Genomic DNA, 24,794 nt, shown 5'->3' with positions numbered 1-24,794 from the left:
TACGTGTCGCCCCTCTACTGAACGTGGGCAAGTCACTAGGCGTAGCACTCATTGCGGGTGCGCTGAAGGGGTTGTATGATTGCAGAGTTGTCATCATACCAGTCGGCCTGACGGTGTTCGCTCGGGCCCAATACATCATCGGCTGCGGCAACGACAGTATTGTACACACACACACAGACACACACACACACAATCACCTGCCCGCCCGCCCAATGGGACAAGAAAAGTTGGTTGCTGTTCTTTCACCAGGCTGTCGCAAGTCACAGTGATAGTGTACATGCCTGGTAAAGTAGTCAGTAGGAGTAGACTGGTCAATAGTCACATTGATCTTTAGTTATAGGTTTTACAGCAGACCTAGAAAAAATGTACTCACCTTGTTGAATGGTGGTAACAGCTGCTGAGACACGTGAAAGCTTATCACTAGTGTCTTGCTGGTGCTCCAGTAGTTGTCCAATGCTTGTGGTACTTGTAGCACTTTGCTCCTGTAGTTGACGGACAGTTGTGTTGGTCTGGTTTTGCATTTCCATGCGTTCACATGCTGCAGTTGTATCTTGTTCACCTATATACATGATTAGATAGGTACACATAAACACTCTCTCACGTGCACACACATGTGTATGCACCCATGTACGAATACACAAGTACACACACACACACACACACACACACACACGTATATACAAACACACAGAGACACAGACACACACAAACACAAACACCCACACACAGCAGACAAATACCTTCCCACAAAACACACTCACATGCACACATGTGCACGCACGCACGCGCCAGACACACACACACACACACGCACACAAAGGCAGAGAAAACAGAGACAACCGGCTATATCATTGTAACGCTTTGTTTGATGTGCATAGCAAGACTAAGGCAATCTCAGACAACTGATAACCTCCACATCACATTGCTGCAAACATATTTACAGGCAACTAGTTTAGTCTAGCATCAAAGTTAGTGAGACATGATGCGGATTGTGTCAATTTACATGTGAGTTGAAAAGAAGGAGTGGTGACAGTCAAGTCTCAGCAATGGCGGCCAGGTGACTAAAGTCAACGTTGCATAACAACACTTGGTGGGGCATGAGAAAAGTGTCCTTATTCGCGAAGTGTCCTGATACCCGAAGTATCATTATATGTATTACAGTTAGATGGGACTTTGCTCTGGGCATGGAAATTCTGTCGTTATTCGCGAATTGTGCTCGAGAATTTTCACTTATTCTCGTGTCCATATTTTGACATTTTTGTATTTTTGTTTAGAAGCGTGGATGCATCAGTGCGGATCCATCTTCACCTTTTCAGCTAAGCACAGACCTCACCTTTGAATTCTTTATTCTCACGATGGAACCATCGCCAATAAGAGATAAGTTTATGAGAAGGTGAGATACAGTGAGTAGGGCTGCGGGTTATGCAGTTGGAAAGTGTTGTATGCCACTTTGAATTTTGCAAGTATGGGAGAGGGCGTGCACTGCAGGAGCAGAAGGAGTTAATCAGCAGTGAGCAGATTTCTTGTTTGAAAGCAGGGATGGAGGGAACATCACGAATGCTAGCAGGGAGGGCATCGTACCGTTGTGACGCGCATATAAGGGCATGTGCCTATATGTGCCGGGCATAAATGCGCTCTCACAAATAAGCGCATGGACTTCTAAGTGAACCTAGATGCAGTCCACCTCGTGACATACACCCACCACAAAAATACCATGTTCACATGGTTAAATGTGCATATGTGCATAATTATGCATGGTACCGGTGCACTTGCAACTCAAGCGCATACGCCTATGTGTGAGACAAAGCGACCTGCAAAAAAAAGCAAATAACGCAAAACACTCACTGATAAGCTCATGTGACTTTACGTGCGTCACTACAATAGTATTGTAGGGACTTGTACAGTGGGGAGTCTGTCACTACAATAGTATTATAGAGACTTGTACAGTGGGGAGTCTGTCACTACAATAGTATTATAGGGACTTGTACAGTGGGGAGTCTGTCACTACAATAGTATTATAGGGACTTGTACAGTGGGGAGTCTGTCACTACAGTCGGTTCTGGTGGGTGGGAGGCGCTAAGTGCAGGTGAGTGGAAGGCTATTCTGGGGGGTAACTTGAGCGGGGACCTGTTTGTGATGTTGCTGTAGGTATTTGCTATGTCGACGATGGATCACCCAATGGGCAATTTTGGATTTCTTTTATGCGATCTGACAAACCTAGAAGCAGATCATTGTAGAGGGAGAAGAAAGCCTGGTGCGAGAATTTCCCATTTTTCGATAGGGTTGTGTGGGCAGGCATGTATTTACGGCCATTTCCCCACTTGTGTTTCAACCACCATTCCCTGCTTTACGATGACACTACATCGGAGCGTTTACATCATTTCAGCAGAAATGTTGACAGCAAAATGATTTACCTCTCGCCATTGTGTCGCTCAGCTGTGCCACTTGTTCATAGGTAGTCCGGGCTTCCAGTTGCATTTCATCCATCTTGTCGTTGGTTGTGCGAGCTTCAGCAGAGAGCTCCTGCTCGACCTGAGTCATGCGGTTGTTGGTGACTTCAACCTGTGCAGAGAGATTATCCAACCTGGTGCCTAGTTGCTGATGAGATGTGGAGGGATCCCGTACGGCAGTTGACACACTCCTCACAGTGTCGAGTATAGTGGTAACGAGGCCTGCAGAAGCACCCATAGATTCTTCCAGTGGAGATGCAGTCTGCGGAAATCGGGTAAAAGACAAACGTGAAACCACACAACAGAGCAAGCAATGAAGATTGTCAGCAGGGAAAAATGTATAAAAAAGCGGCGTGGAGAAGATAGTAAAACCCTCTGATACAAGACCATACAAAATCATCTGTTTTTGGTCGATGTAGTTGCTTGCACTGAAATGCTCACAACTGATACCGTTCCTGACGAAAGTTCACAATCAAAATACCAGTAAAGAAGGAGAGCAGCGCAGCTCTCCAATGCAATAATTGCCAACGGGCTACAATGGAGCGTTGCGCAATTGGAGCATTCTGGGATGAATGAGTGTGAAATGGCTGGCATCGAGAGAATTTGCTGGTATATTCAGCTCGGTGGACTATTCGAGGTGCTGCGGTATTTGATATGTGACAAGTGTGGTGTTGAGATTGGGCTCATTCTTCTCTGTGCAGGGGTAGGGGTCCTTCTATACAGGCCAAGGTTATGGAAATCTGAGAACCAGAATCAAAAATATGGCCAGGGTGTAAAGGTTAACATAATATTGTACCAATTCATAATAATTATTGCAATTCCAGTTCAGGAAATCAATGTGAAAGCCGATAAAATCCAGAACCTGTAGCAAGTACCAAAGGAGCAATACAGCAAGCTGATGAAAGATAATAGCAACAAAAATCTAAAATCGCGCCTGAGCAAGCATACGATGAAGTCAGCAGCGAGGCAAAGGAGATCACAGAGGGTCTAAACCTTGCCATGTACGTACTGGCTAAGTCTGAAGCATTAAGTAATAGTGCTCAAAGACGATAAGGACAACTTTGCTAGAGCGCTGCCCTACAGACTCATTAACCCGGCCAAGTCCGTGTGTCCGTTCCTGATGGTTCAGGTAGAATCACCCATTCTGGACGTGCTGTTCACACACCCATCAGATATGCTGAACTCTATTATTTCTTGAAATTGTTTCCCAGGATACTTGCATAATGTCTCTCAGACTCTTTCTCTTCACATGGCACAGTCTTGACAGATTATATTAGCCATTTCGCGCCACTCTTTTGTCTTTAGCTTTTTTCCTGCTTTGCTATCTCCCTCTCTCTCTTTTTTTTGCTGCACGCCTTAAAAGGGGAGATGAAGTGATATCCTGACTGCTATGCGTAAACCACTGTCCACTTATGACCGTTTGCGCTGCATGCCGTATGTACGTCATGCAGGCTATCACCCGTAGGCCAGAACGTTTGGTGGGCTTCTCTCCAGGGCTCGGGAATTTCTTTGTGTTTCACTGACCTGCTGGTTGTGCATGTTCTTACTCCTCATTAGTTTACTCTTCTATTATCTCATCGTCCCCAAACTATATAGAGAATAGTACTACATGGTACTGGAGAGAATTATGGCTGCTATGCGTGGCCAAACAGAAGTAAACCTATGGAGACACACCATGTCCTGTGTGTCCTGTGTGTCCTGTATGTCCTGTATGTCCTGTGTGTCCTGTATGTCCTGTATGTCCTGGATGTCCTGTATGTCCTGTGTCATGTGATTGAGTGATCTAATTAAGGAGATAGCAGACAAGCAGCACAGCACACGTTACTATGCTTTGATGTGGTAGAATTTTACTCCTTGATTGGTGACCGAATCCTTTGTTCTCTGCTCTATCGTTTGCACATCAGTTCACTCCAATAGAGCAGCATGATATGGACATCATTCACGGCCGAAAATTGCTCCTTTTTTATGACAGCGGCCATCCCTAGATATAAGACAAGGACAATATACAGTCAACTTCGCCTATAACGACACTCGGCGGGGCATCAGAAAAGTGTCCTTATTCGCGAATTGTCCTTATATCCGAAGTCTCATTATATGTATTACAGTTGGATGGGACTTTGCTCTGGGCATGGGAATTCTGTCGTTATTCGCGAATTGTATTTATATCCGCAGTCATTATTAGCGAAGTTGACTGTATGTTCGATCTAATGATATGCGGCTATGATGGTGCCAAGACCTGTAAGCTTGTGGGCACTTTTCAGCTCAACAAGCTCTCAGACAACGTGGATATAGATCTTCAAGCGCTTTGACCTGGGAATGACTATCGAAACAAACTTTAATACAGTAGTGGATTTCTTGGATATCACCATGAACCTGGATATGGGCAAATTTCAACCTCTTCGAAAGCCAAATGACAACCCCTCTACGTTAGCAAACAGATTGTTACAGACACTTGCACATGAATTCACAATTATTATTGTATTTGCTCGTTCGAATTTATTTGTATTTTGTTTCTCTCACCTTTCACTATTCCCGAGTTGATCACGTACGTGCGTGCTCCACTCTGCTGCAGTTAGAGGCAGCTACTCTACATGCAGTCGAGTCGATTCTATTGTGTATCTGCATGTCTCCTTGATAATACCTGTCCAACTCTAAATAACTAGAATTAAATTCCTTCTCTCTTCTCTCTCGCTTCTTCTCTTCGATTTATTTATTTTCGCTTCTCTCATGATCAGTTACTTTTGTTTTGTTTGTACTTTGTACGCTATCGCTCTATCTGCATGACGCGATGCAGTTTATGGATGTGGTCACTCCTTGGGGCGCCGTGCCTGCACCTTTGGGGCGCAGTGCACCGGATGCGCAGTGACCTCTACGATGTACGCCAGAGCTAGGCATTTTTTGGCTGCGTGTTTCCTTTTGCGCTGGCAGCTTTTCTGTTTGAGGCTACATGTACGCGTGTCGCGCTTTGCCTTTTCAGAACTCTTTGAGATTCAGTTTTATTCCACTTTGTAAAGAACAAGTAATGGTTCGAAGGAAATCTTGTCTACCATGGCCACAGGGCCGCAACATGGTCCTTCGAGCCGGATGAGCAGTTCTAAAGAAATATACAGTCTTCAGATTACAGAAACACAGCAATGTTGCTGCGAAATCGTAGAGGTAAGGGCGAAACGGATATGGCCGATGTCGCCGAGCAGGCTGCTGAGCTGGAGTTGCCAGCATCCCCTGCCTCACTCGCCTCATCGATGAGATCGTCCTCCTCCGTTAAACGGCAAAAAGCGGAGGCCAATTTGGAGATGGCACGACGTTTGATGGCAATTGAGGAGGCGGATGCGCAAGAACGACTGGACAGGCAGAGGCGTTTGCTTGAATTGGAGTTGGAGGCGCGCCATGCCCAAATCGAGAACACCTCGTCCTCTCGTTCGCGACGATCGTCTCGTCCTGCATCCAGTGCGCCGACTCAGCATTTGAGGCCGTTGTTGGCATCGTCGACTACCCGATCAGCAGCGTCGTTGATCAGCTCTGGCCAGGAGAATAAAGTAGAAGTAAGCTCATCTCAGCCCCGATTAGAAACAGTGTGTAAACTTCCGGGAAAGTCCGCCTTGACCGCTACTAGGCATTGGGTAGAGACCCAGAAACCCGGCACTGCACACGCCACACTTGCGGCAGGGACAACAGCAACAAAGCCAGCTCAGGAGAGTCCTGAGGCTGGAGGCCTGCACCCAGCGCAAGCAGCAAACGGCATGCAGAAGTTTCTGATCCGACAGACGGTTGGTCGTGACTTGCCGGCATTCTCTGGCGACTCGGAGGAGTGGCCCATATTTGCCTCTACCTACCAGAGGACGTCAGACGAGTGTGGGTTTTCGCCATCGGAGAATGTAATTCGTCTGCAACGTTGCCTAAAAGGCCCAGCCAAGGCTGCCGTCGGAGCGATGCTCACCGTGCCGGAGAACCTGCCGACGGTACTCCAGGTCCTGGAAAGCCGGTTTGGTCGACCGGATGCTGTGATTGCTGCCATGATCGGGAAAGCCAAGGCCATTGGACAGGTCAAGCCAGGAGACTTTGATAGTCTTATCAACCTGTCCACTGCTGTGACGACTCTAGTTACTACCATGGAACACCTTCGAAGTGAAGGTCACATGTATAACCCTCAGCTACGTCAAGAGCTTGTTGGTAGGTTGCCAACATCCCTGCGACTGCAGTGGGGAGAAGTACTTGTGCGTCAGGGTAGCCATGACATCAGCTTGCGAGTGTTTTCTTTGTGGCTGGCGGACAAGGCTGAAGCAGCTGTGCGCGTCGTGGATCTGCCGGGTACCCGAACCGACAAGACGCAGCGGGTGTACAGTCACCAGGAAGTTTCGACAGTACACAGCACAGCAGCAGCGACGGCACCAGCAAGTGCAACCAGTAAAACTCAGTCAGCCTGCCTTTGCTGCAAACAAGTGCAGCATGCCCTCAGTAAGTGTTCAACATTCACGAAGCTTGGCCAGAAAGCCCGTTTTGAGCTGGTAAAACGTCATCGTCTTTGCTTTTCTTGCCTGGCCAGTGGACACGCTACCAGGGAGTGTGGCAGCAGGAAGCAGTGCAGTGAGCCTGACTGCAAGTACCACCATCACGTGCTCCTGCACAAGGGCAAGGCCGCAGAGAAGCCAGTCGACACTTGTGGGCACACTGGTATTCCGGGTACAACCCGAGTGTTGCTGAGAGTGTTGCCAGTGACGGTTAGTGGCCCAAAGGGCTGTGTGGAGACACTTGCTCTGCTGGACGAAGCCTCAACTGTCACGCTAATGGACAAGGCCTTAGCGGATGACATAGGTGCTGTTGGACAGTCGGATCCCCTGCATATGGCATGGACGAATTCGACGACGCACACGGACAACTCGTCATGCAGAGTCTCTGTATTGGTCAATGGCAGCGATGGCACCCAGCATCAACTGGATGATGTGAGAACAGCCAAGGACCTCAAGTTGCATTCGCAGTCAATAGATGGCAGAGGGCTGGCGAATCGATGGCCTCATTTAGATGACTCCAGAGTGGCGTCGTACCCAGCAGTACAACCGAGGATGCTCATTGGGCAAGACAATGGACACCTCACAGTGGCACGTGAAGTCGTCGAAGGCCCGCCAAATGCACCTATGCTGACGAGAACCCTTCTTGGTTGGGTAGTGCACGGTCGCATCGGAGCCCGGACTCACCAAGATCAACTCGAACCGGAGGCGATCTACCACATCTCGCAGCCAACGTCGGATGAGTGCATCGACACGACCGAAGTGAAGAAGGAGTTCGTTGCGGCGACAACATCTCCGCCAAGGCCCCAGCAAATTGCCGAAGCGCTGCCTGACGTCAACCGATTCTCGTCATGGAAACGTCTCATCTGCACAACCGCGTATGTTGCCAGGTTCATCGCAAACACACGGGCCAGAGTTCGCGGCCAAACTGTCGAATCAACCGCAGCCATCTCAGCCAAGGAAATGGATGCGGCCGAGCAGCTCTGGATGAAATCCGTGCAGGCAGAGTGTTTTGCCGAAGAAGTGGCTTTGTTGAGCGATGGCCAGCCTGTCAGCACCAGCAGTCGTCTACGACAGCTAGCACTAGCCATTGATGAGGACGGGATCCTGCGGGTTCAGGGTCGCCTCACACATGCGACGGCGGAAATGGCGTACAGTGCGAAACATCCAGCTATCCTGTGTCCAAAGCATAGGTACACACAGCTCCTAGTCCATGAATACCATCTGCGTTCTGGCCATCATGGACACGAGAGGGCATTGAATGAGCTTCGCCAGCAGTACTGGGTGACGGCAGGTCGAGCAGCTGTGAAGCGAGCATGGTCTGAGTGTCAATACTGCAAGAACCAACGAGCCAATCCCAAGCCACCTGTAATGGGAAATCTACCTGTCCAGCGCTTGACCCCGTTCCTGGGACCATTCATGTTCACCGAGCAGGACGGGACAACGTCACTAGCTGTAGGTGATGTCGTGGTGGTCGTCAACAGCAACCAGCCACGAGGGCAGTGGCCTCGGGGCCGACTAGAGGCTGTGCACCCGGGCAGTGATGGCGTTGTGCGGGTGGCAGATGTGCGCACCAAGTCTGGACTGTACCGGCGCCCAGTCGTTAAGCTTGCCAAGCTGGACGTGCTGCGCTAACTTTGTTTGTGACTTGTAACAGGTCATCGGTTCCCTGTTACCAGGGGGGAGAATGTTACAGACACTTGCACATGAATTCACAATTATTATTGTATTTGCTCGTTCGAATTTATTTGTATTTTGTTTCTCTCACCTTTCACTATTCCCGAGTTGATCACGTACGTGCGTGCTCCACTCTGCTGCAGTTAGAGGCAGCTACTCTACATGCAGTCGAGTCGATTCTATTGTGTATCTGCATGTCTCCTTGATAATACCTGTCCAACTCTAAATAACTAGAATTAAATTCCTTCTCTCTTCTCTCTCGCTTCTTCTCTTCGATTTATTTATTTTCGCTTCTCTCATGATCAGTTACTTTTGTTTTGTTTGTACTTTGTACGCTATCGCTCTATCTGCATGACGCGATGCAGTTTATGGATGTGGTCACTCCTTGGGGCGCCGTGCCTGCACCTTTGGGGCGCAGTGCACCGGATGCGCAGTGACCTCTACGATGTACGCCAGAGCTAGGCATTTTTTGGCTGCGTGTTTCCTTTTGCGCTGGCAGCTTTTCTGTTTGAGGCTACATGTACGCGTGTCGCGCTTTGCCTTTTCAGAACTCTTTGAGATTCAGTTTTATTCCACTTTGTAAAGAACAAGTAATGGTTCGAAGGAAATCTTGTCTACCATGGCCACAGGGCCGCAACACAGATCAACCATCCGCCCGGGATCACTAACAAAATACCTGCTGCTGTCACCAAGCATATTTCCCCAATATGGACCAGTGAGGCATTGAGGCATTCAACCCCGCAGCACCATGTACGTATAGCTGACTGTAGTCTAGTGGATATACAGATATCTTGGGCTATCAGTCCGATGCACAAGAGTAGATAAACAAGAGTGTGCAACTCCGGGGTGGGTTGGCCCGTGGCGGAATTTTTTGTTGACGTTATCTTTTCGACGATGCACGCGGCGCGAGTCTTTGGAAAGTTTTGTCTCGTGCGCTTGGCCGGGCTTTACATTACTAAGACGGTGCCCAGCACATGCTCTCACACTGTTCTGGGGCAAAATGCGCGTTCTTCTGAAAAAAGGTGACATCAACAAAAAATTCCGCCACAGGCGGGGTATCTGCAGATTGTGCAGAAGAGATCCGGAGTTGCACGCTCTTGTTTATCTACTCTTGGTCCGACGCACAAGAGCAGCGGAGCAGGAAGAACTGTAGCCGGAGGGCTATATGGTTCAACCCCCCCCCCCTCCCTTCCCTACCTTCCTCCAAGAACCTGACTACTAATGTGGGCGGTACTCGGACCCACATGGAAAAAGAACACTGCGCTACTTCTGACCCGGTTGGAACTCAATCAGGAGTCCTGAGATTGCCTGGTGTACAATAGCCGCACTTGGATGTACCCATGACTGACAAGATGGAAGAGATGTGCCAGGTACAGGTCCACCGGTTGGTTTGCCGCTGCTCAAGCAACTCCACAATGATTATCACAGTCACCCCGATACAAGCATCCCTAGAACCACCCCTACACAAGCACCCTAGAAACACTCCTACAAGCATCCTTAGAAACACCCCCCCCCCCCCCTATACAAGCATTCCTAGAACCACCCCTATACAAGCATTCCTAGAACCACCCCTATACAAGAACCCCTAGAACCACCCCTATACAAGCATTCCCACACAACTTCCAGCACAAACACACCCAAAATCTCCCCCACCAGAAAAACACAGAAACGCTTCCACAAATACCCCCACAGGTAACCACGCAAACACCACACACGCACTCCCACAAGCACACTCCAGAAGCATTCCCAAGAATACCACCGAAAGCATCCCCGCGCGAACACCCCCACAGACACCCCCACATGCACTCCACATTAACTCACACAAGCAGCACACGCCTACGCACACACCTACACACACGTACACACACGTACACACATGGTGAAGTAGAATAGTTCGCCTCTCTCTCCACAAGTATTTGATACCATACTGCACGTTTATTTATTGCTTCAAGTTATAGATTTTGAATTTGTACGTCGTGTTCTTCGTTTTGAGACTTTGCTTACCGTTCTGTTCTTTTACCCATACTCTGCATTCTCCGCGCCTGCTCTGTTCCTTTCTTCTCTTGCTATTATCATGTTTACTTTCTTCTCTGACTCAAACTGACTGTCAATTTGTCTAGTTTCAAATTGTTTCATCGTCTGCCAGATCGCAGAGATCGTTTCCTGCATCGTAGCTCACGGTTACTTTTTGAACACATTTTTGCGTAGGCATTTTCACGAGTTGTGTTGACGTCATGCCCTATCAGCTACGCGTCATTATTGTGAGCATGCGCATTGCTTTTGCCTTCTGCCTAATTTGCACGCTGCGCTTGCTACAAAGGTTAGCGTCTTCACGCTTGCTGGCCGAAGCCCCATTGACCGCGCCGCGTGCGTACTCGCACACGTCAGCCGGGCTTCTCCACGTCGCCTTGCCCCGCCCCCGCCGATTCCGTGGAGTTTCGGTTTTATTTCTCCTTGTTGATTAGCTCTCCCAATATTGAGTTGTTGTTTTCTATATCCTTACCTAACTAATTCATTTCCAAGTATCAGGCCTTTTATTTACACTACTGTCGGAGTCCGCCGTTGTGAGTGCTGTGTGCATGTGCGGAGTAGTAGTAGTGGTGAATAATTGTTGTGCGTGCATTACTCCACAATGTACACACACGTACACACATACACACACGTACACACACGTACACACACCTACACACACGTACACACACGTACACACACGTACACACACCTACACACACCTACACACACACCTACACACACACCTACACACACACACCTACACACACACCTACACACACACACACACACACACACACACACACACACACACACACACACACACACACACACATACACATACACACACATGCACAGACACACACACACACACACACACACACACACACACACACACCTACACACACCTACACACACACACACACACACACACACACACACACACACACATACACACCTACACACACCTACACACCAAGGCATTTACTTCAGAGCATAAACAGTAAGCTGCGTGATTGCACGCACCATGTATGCACTGCAAGCCATTCACACCATGGACAAGCAAGCCTAACCTCAGCTGCAAAGGAACCTAGAAAACCCTACACACACCATTGTCAAAGCAAGTGGTTTCTTCTCTACTATTCCTATAATTATAACCACATGCTCGGCATGGCTCCTGAACCAAAATTTGGTTACGGTTACATGTATAGAGTTTGCAGTGAGGAAACTAATTGCTTGGACGATGGTGTGTGTAGGGTTTTCTGTGTTTGTTTGTTTTTATTACTATTTAATATACACAAACCCAACTCGTAAAATAAATAATTATGTGGACAAAAACAAACAGGTACTGAGTAGGGGCTGCACTGGGCAGCAGTGATGGAGAGGTACCAGGGGCTCCACCGACCAAAGGTCTCGGCTTTAATGTCACACTGTACTTTGGTATGTAATGGCTGCTGTGGATCTAGCACACCTTGAGATAATGCTGTTGCAAGGAATGTATCAAAAGGATAATTGTGTGCCGTGAAGGACTGTCCAAGCTGTTAAGGCATCTCTATTGCCTGTTGACTGATCCGACTGAGCCAGTCATACTCTACATAAGAAAAGACGGTGGTTCAGTTCAGTACAGGACACTGATCATTAACACCTGCTCCCCGAACACCCCCCCCCCCCCATTAATTTAATCCACTCGTCGTATGCTTGCAACTGAATGATGGTAATAGAAGGAGTGATAGAAGAGGTGGTTTGTCAACTGACAACCGCACTATCACGTTGCTGTTCATGATTCTCTCCGCTGCATTAGATATTCATTAATTGTAGATGTACTCAATCTGCGGACAGAACTGTTCCGACCTTTGCGGGCTCATCAGCTCAGCACAGAGGTAATGAGGCCGAACCTTATAGCAATGGAAATAAAAATTCCAAAGCCAGATGTAATTGAAGATGTGAAAAATATGTTTCGGGCTAGTCACCCATCAACAGAACAATTTACAAGGGGGTGGGTGACTGTCTCGAAACGTCATAACCTTTACATCAACCATAAAAGAATTTTCATTTGCAGCGCATGCGTAGATCGTGAATAGCAACTAATTAGAGGGATTATCAGTTGAAAAAACTCATTTTTCTATGATTCTGTTGCGTGATAATCATAAAATTCCTTATAGACTTCTTTGAAATGAAGTCTAGAGTCAAAGGGACCAGTAAGCTACGAGTCATTATTAACAGTTCACCAAGGCGACGAGACATTATACAGTCTGATAGTGCGACAACAGGCAGGCGCAGTGGTTTGGTCAAAGACCAACGTTGAGATACAAGAGGTACCTTGTTCCAGTCCTGCCTGCGAGCGGTTTTCCAGCCGTGCTGCTACCCACTGTAGGCCACAGTTAACTGGGAACTTGTGACCAGCCGCTAGTGTTTAACAGTATGTTAGCGGCTGTCGTGAGTTCCCTTTGGGAACGGACACGATAATTTACTCATTTTAGTGCGACAACAAGGGACAACACTGACAAGGACATTGAAACATTCAACCACCTAACACTTAGCTTTTACACATCTACCAAGCGCAAACCAACAACCTTCCAACTTGAAAGGCTCAGATGCGGAGAGTTCCAAGGAGGGAAATTCTCCCTCCCATTTCTCTTCGCTTAAATACGACTGTATTGGCTGAACATCCAAGTTTTAAGAAGTCTAGTGTGAGAATGATTTTATGCCCGCATGCATTCATCTACAATATAATCAGTGTAGTGTGCAGCGCAGGCGTAGCGTTCAGCATATGCGTAGTGTGCAGCGCAAGCGTAGAGTGCAGCGCACTCAGAGTGCGCGGTGCACGCGTAGAGTGCAGCGCACTCGTAGTGTGCAGCCCACGCGTGGAGTGCAGCGCACGCGTGGAGTGCAGCGTACTCGTAGTGTGCAGCGCACGCGTGGAGTGCAGCACACTAGCAGTGTGCAGCGCACGCGTAGAGTGCAGCGAACTCATAGTGCGCAGCGCACGCGTAGAGTGCAGCGCACTCATAGTGCGCAGCGCACGCATAGAGTGCAGCCCACGCGTGGAGTGCAGCGCACGCGTGGAGTGCAGCGCGCGCGCGTGGAGTGCAGCGCACTCGTTGTGTGCAGCGCACGCGTCGAGTGCAGCGCACGCGTGGAGTGCAGCGCACGCGTGGAGTGCAGCGCACTCGTAGTGTGCAGCGCGCGCGCGTGGATTGCAGCGCACTCTTAGTGTGCAGCGCACGCGCAGAGTGCAGGGCATGTGTAGAGTGCAGCGCACGCTTAGAGTGCGGCGCACTAGTAGTGTGTAGCGCACTCGTAGTGTGCAGCGCGCGCGCGCGTGGAGTGCAGCGCACTCGTAGTGTGTAGCTCACGCGTAGAGTGCAGGGCATGTGTAGAGTGCAGCGCACGCGTAGAGTGCAGCGAACTAGTAGAGTGCAGCGCACTAGTAGAGTGCAGCGCACGCGTAGTCTGCAGCGCACACCTAGTGTGTAGCGCACGCCTAGGGAATTTTACAGAAGACATGTGCGTACATGTACATGGCCGTCTCAACGTTCGTGGACTGCAGGCTTCGAGATAATGTTGGAACCAACGACCGGGGGAAACTCTAGATTTACTCACAACCCCATCCCCCCCCCTCTTCTCCCGGATATCGAGATGTTCTAACACAGGAAAATGACAAGGTCCAGGTGGCAAGGCAAAGTAAGTTGAACACTATGAAGCTCTTATAGTTCTTGGGAACTCGTGCCACAACAACACAACATTGCTTTCATTTCGTATTTATCCTCTTTTAACCTACACTGTAGTTCTAACAATTCAACACACACGTACCTGCTGCGGCAATGAGGACAAGAACTGCACAACACCCTGGACGAATTCGTGAATCTCCTCTGCGTCTGGTCGACGGGCCGGTGGGTCAGCTAGACAGCGTCTCAGCAGGTCCTTCAGCGGGTGGCCGTCAGGGATGCGAGCAAACTCCGCGCGTCGCCGCTCCAGCTCGGATATAGCAACGTGGCTGCCGTCAGCTGCCTGGCGCGATCTTGGTGCGAACATGAGCTCAATGGAGGGCATCACACCGCTCAGCACGCTCATTGCCGTCACTCCGAACGAAAAGACGTCAAGCGAAAGATCGTACCTTGCTCGGCCAGATTCCGTCTCTTGCAACGCCTCTGGCGGCATGAATAACGGTGTACCAGGCTGTCGGGTCATGGACTGAGCGGCTTCTCGGAACAGATCGGCAACGCTAGGCAGTAGCTTGGAGACGCCGAAATCCGTGATTTTGGCTACACCATTGGCAACGAGGACATTGCTTGGCTTCAAGTCGCGATGCACCATCGGGATGGAGTGCAAGTAGCGAAGACCTGCAGCAGTGTGTTCGATGTAGCGCATCAGCTGAAGCAAGTCCTGTCTGCGTGCACCAACGCTCATTGTTTCCAGTGTGTCGGACATCAATTCCACCACAATGGCTGGAGTGGTTCCGACCATGCCCACGCCGAAAATAGGACACAGATGCGGGTGGCGAAGACGTGCCATGCGTGCAATCTCTGCTCCAAAATCATGCAGTACGACGTCGCGTCCTTGGTTTCCTCGATCAATCAGGATAGAATGAAATGCCTTTGCGGCCACCTTCAATCCACACCATTTAGACTTGTAAACCACCGCAAATGAGCCTCGACCCAACTCATCCTCTGTTTCATTCACGTCCAATGTACCCAGATAGGGCACTTCAGCCTGGTTCAAGCCCAAAGCGGTGAACACCGCATTCTCCTCAGCGGCCATTCCAGCAACTCGCGTACCGCCGACCACTGGCACTATAGAATAATAATTGTAAGCGACCAGGGACAAAGTCTTGAAAGAGACGAAAACAAAGTAATGCACGAAGGACGATCGATCGTGAAGTGCGCCGCCTACTACTAGATTGTACTACACAGTCGTCGCCAAAAAAATCCGGCCAAATGCAATGCTAGCTACCGGTAGCTGTACTGGGCCGCATGCACTGTATCATACTTAGTAAGGTACTGGTAGACCGGGTCTGCAGTTACTTCACTGTTCACATGCTGACAGGCTAGGCCCGCATACACCACGTAGAGGCGACAACGGCTTGACAGGTCAGCCAAATTTGATAGGCCCAAACCATGCAAACCTATCATCAGCGTTGATTGTTCACTCGAATATGTTTGTGGAAGGAAACTGGCATGTTGAAGTTTGCTCTGAGGCCAGAGTCAATCGAACTGAGCCACTCCTTTGTGTTGACCCATTGCCTCCAAGTTGCCCAATTTTTCGCTTCAAATCAGAGGTGGCTCCAAATCGGAAAGGTTTTAGAGTGCACGTCAAATTCACTCTATTAGTCTGAAATTAGGTAAATGCTATCGCTCCACGACGGCCAGTACAGAGTAACAATAAGCCTTGTGTGTGCTTCTCCATTAGTTTTGATTGGTATGCGGTGCTTTATTGGCGAGAGGCGAGCCGCTGTTTACCTGCGACAAGAAGTTGATTTTTCGAAAGTCGTAAAACTCAAGTCGCAGTGCGAAGCAACACGTCAAAAACTCACCTGCTTGGTGTGGCGCTTCTGGTCATCGCGGAGCCATGAAATTTTGGCTCGGAGTATAAGTTATAACACATCGTAGTCTCACTGTGACATATGTTTTCTAATCAAAATACCAAGAGAGAAAGTGAATATTGAGTCCGGTCCGGTAACCTACCGGTATGTCCTATTAGTATTTGAAACCGTCGCCTTCTACACTCACTCAGAGTCAGACTCAGGCTCAGCGCAGTGCTCAACCCGACTGCAGCAGGCAGAGTGCGGCGCAGACTGTTCAGTGCTGTCCAGTGCAAGTGGCAGTACAATTGCCTAGACTAATACTGAGTCTAATGCATATGCCACTCCACTCCCCAGTGCATGAACCCGCGATGAAGTACCGCGTAGATCTACCTACCATACCTATGTACGCGTATACTTGGCATTGGCCGGATTTTTTTGCCGACGACTGTACTACGAATACGAGCAGATCTAAGTCAACACCAGGGAATCATAAGTATGTATTACTGCACAAGGACCAGTGCAATACCGGCCGATATCTGCACGAACGGCGAAGCCGTAAAGGGCTTTTACGACTCCCTGCCTCTGCATGGTCAACACGGTTGCTGAAGTACTATACTACCGTCCGACGAGTCGACGACAGACAGATATGACTCATTCATATTGACGCCTGACGGTGTTTTCCATGGTTTAGTGATCCTGTTGCTGTAGACCATGTAGACTGTAGAGTGTAGTGTAGATCACTCATGTCATGATCAGGGAGTCGTCTAGATCACTCATGTCATGATCAGGGAGTCGTCTAGATCACTCATGTCATGATCAGGGAGTCGTCTAGATCACTCATGTCATGATCAGGGAGTTGTGTAGATGCCAATCCCAATAGGGCTTGAAAGTGATGACGTCAAAAACGGCCAGGGAGTAGTAAGTTGACATCAGATTTCTATTTTGGATCCACTAAGGTGTGACTTTGCTATTGCCTCAGTATGTGGGTGCATAGCAACCCATTCATGTCGTATGCAGCGGTGACTTTTACTTCGCCTCCAGTTGTAACCCCGCCCCCAGTAGCCAAATCAGTCGGTTTCACTGGTTACATCACCTTGCTGTGAATAAGACCGCTTGAAATGTGCTTGGATCCATACAAAAACTGGATCCAAGTGGATCCAGTTTTTGAATTTTTGAAATTGTTGCTATGCTGTGACGTAGCACTTTCAAGCCCTTATCTGTCTGTAGTCGATCTACACATGAAATAGTAGAATCTACGGATCTCACGGCTTTACGTGAATACTTACTTTGCCATCACGAAAGTCAAAAGTATCACTGCCTTGCCGTCAGGCCGTCACCAACAGCGATCTATTGTTCGACTCCCCTTCGCCTTTGCCATGCAAGTCGCGTTGTAGACAGCAGAAATGAGACAGCTGATCTGAGCTCTACAATCATGATAATAAGTAAAAAAATAGTATCAAATTCAAATAGTTTTATAGCAGGGTGTCGTTGCCTCCTCCATGATCCATCATCGACCCAGCGACTGCGTGGATGCCTGCAGCTGCAGTGAGGGTGTGGCAGAGTACTCTACTACTCCCTGGTTGCAGTCCTAGTGTTGCATACTCTGGTGGACGTATTGCTTGGAGAGAGAAGGAGAGAGTTGGAGATCGTCCGCGATCGGGGCCAATGACTCGTTGGGAGACGGATTCGGAGTTATTCCCTCACCAACTATTCACTCATAACGATGCAGTATTGCTTGCGAGATCTCCAGAACGTACAGTTCATTGGCAAAGAAGAACAATATTTTAATAGAAAACTATATACCAAACGGCAACCAAACAACACCAGAACTCAGTGCAGAAGTAGCACACCGAACTCCAAAGCCATCACCATGCAGGTTCCGCCAAAGCGGATCCGCGAAAGCGGAGGGTCCGCTCGCATTTTTTTGGCGTAGCGAAATCCAAACTTTCCGCCAAAGCGTAACGTACGCCTCCGCAATTGCCGAGGCAACGGCGGAAGCGTAAGTTACGCTTTGGCGGAACCGCCAAAAAAAGTGCATGTGTAGCCAAAAAAGTGCATGTGTGACCGGGGCCTTAGGCCGCCCCGGTCACACATGCACTTTTTTTGGCGGTTCCGCCAAAGCGTAACTTACGCTTCCGCCGTTGCCTCGGCAATTGCGGAGGCGTAAGTTACGCTTTGGCGGAAAGTTTGGATTTCGCTACGCCAAAAAAATAAGGCCTCGGTCACACATGCACTTTTTTTGGCGGTTCCGCCAAAGCGTAGCTTACGCTTAAGGCGTAAGTTACGCTTTGGCGGAAAGTTTGGATTTCGCTACGCCAAAAATATGCGAGCGGAACCTCCGCTTTCGCGGATCCGCTTTGGCGGAACCTGCGTGTTGATGGCTTTGGAGTTTGGTGTGCTACTTCTGCGCTGAGTTCTGGTGTTGTTTGGTTGCCGATTGGTATTCAGTTTTCATATTGTTCTTCTTTGCCTATGTACTGTACGTTCTGGAGATCTCGCAAACGATACTGCATCGTTATGAGTGGATAGTTGCTGAGGGATCCGTCTCCCAACTCATTGGCCCCGATCGCGGACGATCTCCAACTCTCTCCTTCTCTCTCCAAGCAATACGTCCACCAGAGTATGCAACACTAGGACTGCAACCAGGGAGTAGTAGAGTACTCTGCCACACCCCCACTGCAGCTGCAGGCTTCCACGCAGTCGCTGGGGTCGATGATGGATCATGGAGGAGGCAACGACACCCTGCTATAAAACTATTTGAATTTGATATTGATGTAAACTAAACTAATATTCAAATACACCTGGACTGGGCCGCAGTGAATGTGCCCCAAATCAACGAGTGTACTTGACAGGAGACATTCAGCAGCCTGTCAGCGATCCACGATAGCTCTACTTGTACTAGCGAAGGTCGCTTCAACTCGGACAAGAAGGAGGCAACGACACCCTGCTATACAACTATTTGAATTTGATATTGATGTAAACCAAACTAGTAATAATAATTCAAATACACCGGACAGGGCATGTCCAATTCGGACACTCTGTCGACGTTCAGTGAGATAGCTGGTGAGCCACTGCAGACACGTCCCGGCTACGCCAAACGCTGCTAACTTATGGAGGAGACCCCTTGTCCAGACAGTGTCAAATGCTTTGCTCAGGTCGAAAAAACATAGGAGGCTAAATTGCTTCTGATACTTGCATTCATATAGCTTCTGCACAAGCCTCAGCAACTGCGAGGCGGTCGAATCGCCTCGCCGAAATCCAGACTGTGACGGGTCAAGGACCGGGTTCACATGTTGGTATAAATGGCCAAATGTCACACGTTCACAGAGCTTTGAAATGGTGAAAAGGAATGAAATCGGCTGGTAATTGGATGCAGACAGTTTACTGCCTTTATTCTTGTAAATAGGCACAACCGCAGCTGCCTTCCAGACATCAGGGACGATTCCGGTGGCGAAGGACTGGATGAAAACTAGGCTGAGAGGGATAGCTATACTAGGAGACATGGCTTTAGGAGTTCATGGGATATGCCATCTGCACCTGCCGCCTTCTTGGGCTTTAGGCGACGGATGTGTTGGGCAATAGCGGTGGGAGTAGTGCTAAAAGAGGGTAGTGCTGGGAGCCCGTGGTATGGAATACCAGGAAGAGACCATGCAGGATCATCCGGTGTTCCAATGCTGATGAATTGGCGATTCAGAGCATTGGCAATCTGGGTAGGGTCGTTGTGTACTGTATTATTCTCCTGGAGTTGAGTGATAATAGGGTTTCCAACACGGGACGGCGAACGAAGCTGCTTAACGAACTTGAACAAACTAGGGGTGGATGCAATAATGGATGAGGGGTTAGTGCTAATGGAAGACACATACTGGCGGTGAGCCTCTCTAGATAGGATTCGTGCTCTGTTACGTTCGCACTTGTAATGCTCGTGATTGCTAGGGGTAGGATACTTGCGATAGAAGCTGCACGAGTCTCGCTTGCTGGTGGGTCTGGCGATTTTTTCTCTTTTCAGGCAGTTCACTTCCCCAATTGATCATTTGAATAATAATAATAATAATAATAAGAAGAAGAAGAAGAAGAAGAATGGCGTAACTCCTCAGTAGCCTTGTCATGATTTAAAAAAATTTACCGCCCACGGCCGCACAAAGTCCTTGGAATTTGAAGTTTGGTTTGGAGAGATTTGGAGAGATTTTAATTTTATATTTGAAGCCAAGGACGTTGTGCGGCCGTGGGCGGTAAAATGTTTTTTAAAATAATAATAACAATAATAATAAAGCAAATGTGCTCACATAATATTATGACACAAAACTTTAATACAAAAAAAACAGAGTGCTCAACGTAGCTGGTGTGAGGCATGTGCGCTAGAGATTTCCCAAACAACTGGAAACACAGTGTCTTCTATCATCGCGAGACTGCGGCTTAACAGATTGGACCGTGGAGGATATCCCGACACATTTTGTTGGGGAAATGGTACACGAACGACCAGGTTTTGCCTTCGTATGCACAGTTTATCCAGGTGTGTGCCATGCGCAAATAAACAGCCCATCGTTCATAGGTCTAGGGCGGAACAGCGCCCGCAATGTACCTACATGAACCTGTCCTCTAAAGCCTGCTGGCCAATCTTCCATGTTATCGAGGATGACTCATGGAAGCTTGTCTCCTCAGAACCACCCAAGAACAAGCGTGCCGTAGTGTACGTGGGCAATATCGCCACAGATAGCACTGAGAGCCACTTCAGGCAATTTATCAAAACCAGGAGTGAGTTTCTGGGCGCCTCTAGTCCTGTCCACACCTGCAGTGTATGGCTGTCAGAAAGTGGGCGTGCTTCCGCCAGAGTGACCATCGATGCCACTTCATTCTCCACAGTTACAGCGCACAACTTCTGGCCAAGACCCCTATACTGCAGGCCATGGAGGTTCTCTGAAACCAGCCCTGAGGGCAGCACCAGCAGTCGCTGCCACAGTAGCAGAAACAGCACCTCTGCCAGTGTTCTGACTAAACAGCAACAGCAACAATAGCAGCAGGGCTCAACCTCCTCCCCGCCGCCGCCGCCGCCACCACCGCCGCCACCACCACCGGTAGACATCATCTCCACTCCACTCCCTGGTGGCCAAAAACGGAGAAACTCCCACCTCTCCCCACCAGAGGCTGGAGACCTGAAGAGATCAAACGGATCTGCGCCACAACATGACCTACATGGTCACCAGGGAGTCGTAAGTAGTAAGTGCGGGGCGGGTTCTGGCCCACTTTTTGACCTTTGACCTTTGGGCCAAATAAGGCACACTGTGTCGGTCGTGCTTGGTCTGGCCCCGGGACCCCCCAGAGTTTGACCTTTGACCCCTGGCATGCCATAAATGTGCCATAAAGGTTCTTTTCCGTGGCGAACGTGCACTTGTGCACGTTCGGTGCATTCGCACCGGGGAGTAGTAAAATACGTACTATTCCCTGATTCGCACATCATAGATGTGCATTGCATGCAGCGAATGACATATTGCGCATGCGAGCATACGCACGCGGAGCATGTGACCTTCAGTGGCCCTGCGGAAAAGACGCAGTGCAACACAAGGTGTACTAGTACACGTGTCATTATACTACTCCCTGATTCGCACTTCGTAGATGTGCAGCAAACAAGTTCACGTTCCGTGCATTCGTTTTATTCGCACATCGTAGATGTGCACTGATTGACAAGTTGCCCATACAGAGCATGCCTAATCGGCTTTTCGATCGAGAATTTATTATTCTTTATTTCCACGATGGCCCATGGCCAATAAGGAAGATAATATGATTCAAATCAGTCCAGAATCATATAAAATCAGTCTAGCAAGTAAGGAAATCAACACATTGCAGGGGGATGGGGTCACGATGGGGTACAGAGAATGTTCAAATTCGGCCATATTATGAGTCCCAAGATCAGAATACGGCTCAACGTAGTACTTGAAGTCACCGTTTCCATTACGTCATGTACATTTACACACACTCTGTTGAAGCACTGAAACATCGATTTTCGGCGAATTCAACAAGCGAAATTTGAAAATTCGGCGAAAAGATGGGTGATTTCTTCAAAACCACTTTCTTCGGCGAATTTTTCGGCCGGCCGATTTGGGAAATGCCTACTGTCCATGCAGGTGCATTAGATGCATATTTCTATTTTGATCGGGATACAGTTAGAATCAACCGGCTACGCCCGGAGTATCATGCATCAAAAAAGACCATAGGTCTGTGGGAAACACCCTAGTAAAATAAATAAAATAATAATAATAATAATAAAACAATTATTGAAGGGGTATCACAGTGAAGCAGTGTTGCTACGCACCACAAATCCCCTCTGCACTGTACCGAATTTATACTGGAGAATCCAGAGTGGCCAGCAAAGAGTCACAACCCGCGGGTATCCAGTCACACTAAGGCATGACCACCATTCCCCACATATTCACTGTAACAAAACACAATACTGTTTACTATAATACACTTTTATTTAAATTGACTTGGATGAGTCTGTAGAAGAGAACACAATGCACGCACACGCACGCATGCGCAGACACACACACGCACACACGCACACACACACACATATAGGTTATATTGCTATACACGTATCTAGGGTTTAGGAAGCACGAGAATATGTCGAAGCACCCACACATACCCCTTCATGCAGTGTACTTCAGTAGCCCAACACATTACGACTGCTCAGGACCATCACAAAATACATAACGACTGCTATAGCACAGGACCATCACAAAACACTACACACTGTTACTACACTGCACACACAGTTACTACACTACGCCTGTTACAAGTACTTACAAATAATTTTGAAACAAATGGCACATCCTGAAGGCGGCAGCCCCAGACCTTCATACATCATCATCTGTGAAACCAAACATGAGCGCACACAAACACTATTAGTGTCACGAACACGAAAGCAGGGTAAGACAAGAGGATACGAAACAAGTAAGTATCGCTATAACGAGGGGGTAAGTATACATGTAAACAGAGCAGTGCTTACTTACAGGGTCCTAATACGCTCTACGGCGTCCTGGTATTCGGACTGCAACAGCAGTCCGACTTGCCGACCCTCCCAGTAACGGGTTAGATGGGCCGTACCCGTGAGGTGGGCGACCACGGCTGGGCCTCCCACCAGCCTTTCTCCACTGTAAAAACGAAAGAAACCGCAGAAAGCAGAGTGTCTTAGAGCTCTTTTGTTGGGGGAGAGAGCTAGGAGCACTGCACACTTACCATTTGTCACAATATATGATGAGAAAGAGGCGGCGCTTGACGCACCGCCTCAGGTGCTGGAATAGGGGTATTACCCCTGACATTCGAACGCTACAGTGACAAGTGAAAGCCATTTGGACTGTAATGATACTGAAGTGAAGGTGTGAACCGCAAAGCAAGACCTTTACCTTCTTCCTGTCGAATTCGCTCCCCAGCTGCATACCGACATCATCCGCTAAAATCCAATCATACCAAGTAACGCAAAGGTCATCTGTTGACCTTTTGGACTTTTCAACTCTTATCCAAAACCACCAAGAGGAAAAAACCAGGATGAAGAAGACGTCAGTTGTAGAAGCGTTTGTGGAGGAGTTGTTACATTATTCTCAGTAAATAGATATGGCTGATACATTCGGTGTAGACTTGGACGACCGGTCGTGGTCTCTCACCACGGGTCCTTTACTAATAGAAAGGCGGACGCCAATAAGAACAGTTGTGGAGTTGGCAGATCAAAACGCGCAGCAAGAAATTTGGCACGTCGATGGTAGACTCCATCGGGAGGACGGACCAGCTCTTGTTGATAGTAGGGGAGTGTCCGCCTGGTGCTATGGAGGTCGCCTTCATCGCGTTAATGAACCGGCTTGGATAGGACGGGGTAGCATAGAGTACTACCTTAACGGCGCCCATCATAGAGCCGGCGGTCCTGCAGTCAGTTATTATGACGCCACATGCGGTATTCTACGGTGGTATCACCACGGAAGACTCCACAGGTATGATGGCCCTGCAGTGGAAACATTTTCAGACCTTGGTGAAGACTCTGAGGGGTTCTACCGACACCGCGAAGAGTGGTATTGGAATGGCGTCAGACAAAGGATCGGCGACGGCCCTGCTCTGACGGAGAGATTTGATGGCGCCTATTTGCTGGAAGCCTGGTATGTCCAAGGGCGTCTACACAGAGTAGACGGACCAGCCAGGATCACTCGGAGTGATGATGGTATCACCATCCAGTGGTATTATCACGACCGGCTCCACAGGGAGAATGCGCCAGCCGTGATACGCAGGGAAGGTAACAACCGTGTACGGGAGTGGTACCGATACAACCTTCGGCATAGGGAAGATGGGCCTGCTTTCATCTCTCAGGAGGAGGAGGGTATCTATCAGTGGTACCTCAACGGGGTGTATTACGGTGACCACCATCAAGACCAGGCAATACACCCCATGGAGCTGCAGTACATCAATGTAGTGCCTACTAAGGTAGACTCGTCAGCAATAAGTCATGAGTCCATTTGTGTGATTTGTCAGGATACCCTGGACCGTCCTCTATCCAAGTTGGAGTGTGGTCATGAATTTCACTTCCACTGTATCAAGGAGTGGATCAGTTCTGCCCCCAGCCCAACTTGCCCAACCTGCCGCTACTCCATG

The 24,794-nt window shown here is 48.8% G+C and overlaps 1 protein-coding gene and 1 long non-coding RNA gene across 4 annotated transcripts in view; both read right to left on the bottom strand.

The window, feature by feature from the left end:
* The window catches only part of LOC135827363 (E3 ubiquitin-protein ligase TRIM71-like), a 59,445-nt gene extending 43,952 nt beyond the window's left edge, over window positions 1-15,493 (bottom strand). For 2 of the 3 annotated variants that reach the window (XM_065339871.1, XM_065339873.1), the window contains exons 1-3: window positions 14,456-15,493; window positions 2,415-2,712; window positions 374-559 (exon numbers count right to left, since the gene is read on the bottom strand). In XM_065339871.1, coding sequence (XP_065195943.1) covers window positions 374-559; window positions 2,415-2,712; window positions 14,456-15,403 — 1,432 coding nt within the window. In that variant the 5' untranslated portion in view covers window positions 15,404-15,493. The remainder of the gene's footprint in view (window positions 1-373; window positions 560-2,414; window positions 2,713-14,455) is intronic. The other variant, XM_065339872.1, reaches the window with a different exon arrangement.
* Window positions 15,494-22,623: 7,130 nt separating this feature from the next.
* LOC135826988 (uncharacterized) lies at window positions 22,624-23,514 on the bottom strand. The gene is made up of 4 exons (XR_010555355.1): window positions 23,397-23,514; window positions 23,171-23,311; window positions 22,965-23,028; window positions 22,624-22,655 (listed from the first exon to the last, which is right to left on the bottom strand). It is a non-coding gene; the product is annotated as an uncharacterized LOC135826988 (long non-coding RNA).
* Between the last annotated feature and the right edge of the window lie 1,280 nt (window positions 23,515-24,794).

The sequence above is a fragment of the Sycon ciliatum genome, chromosome 11, assembly GCF_964019385.1.
Source record: "Sycon ciliatum chromosome 11, ocSycCili1.1, whole genome shotgun sequence".
Classification (NCBI taxonomy): Eukaryota; Metazoa; Porifera; class Calcarea; order Leucosolenida; family Sycettidae; genus Sycon; species Sycon ciliatum.
This window is presented reverse-complemented; position numbering and strand designations above follow the sequence as displayed.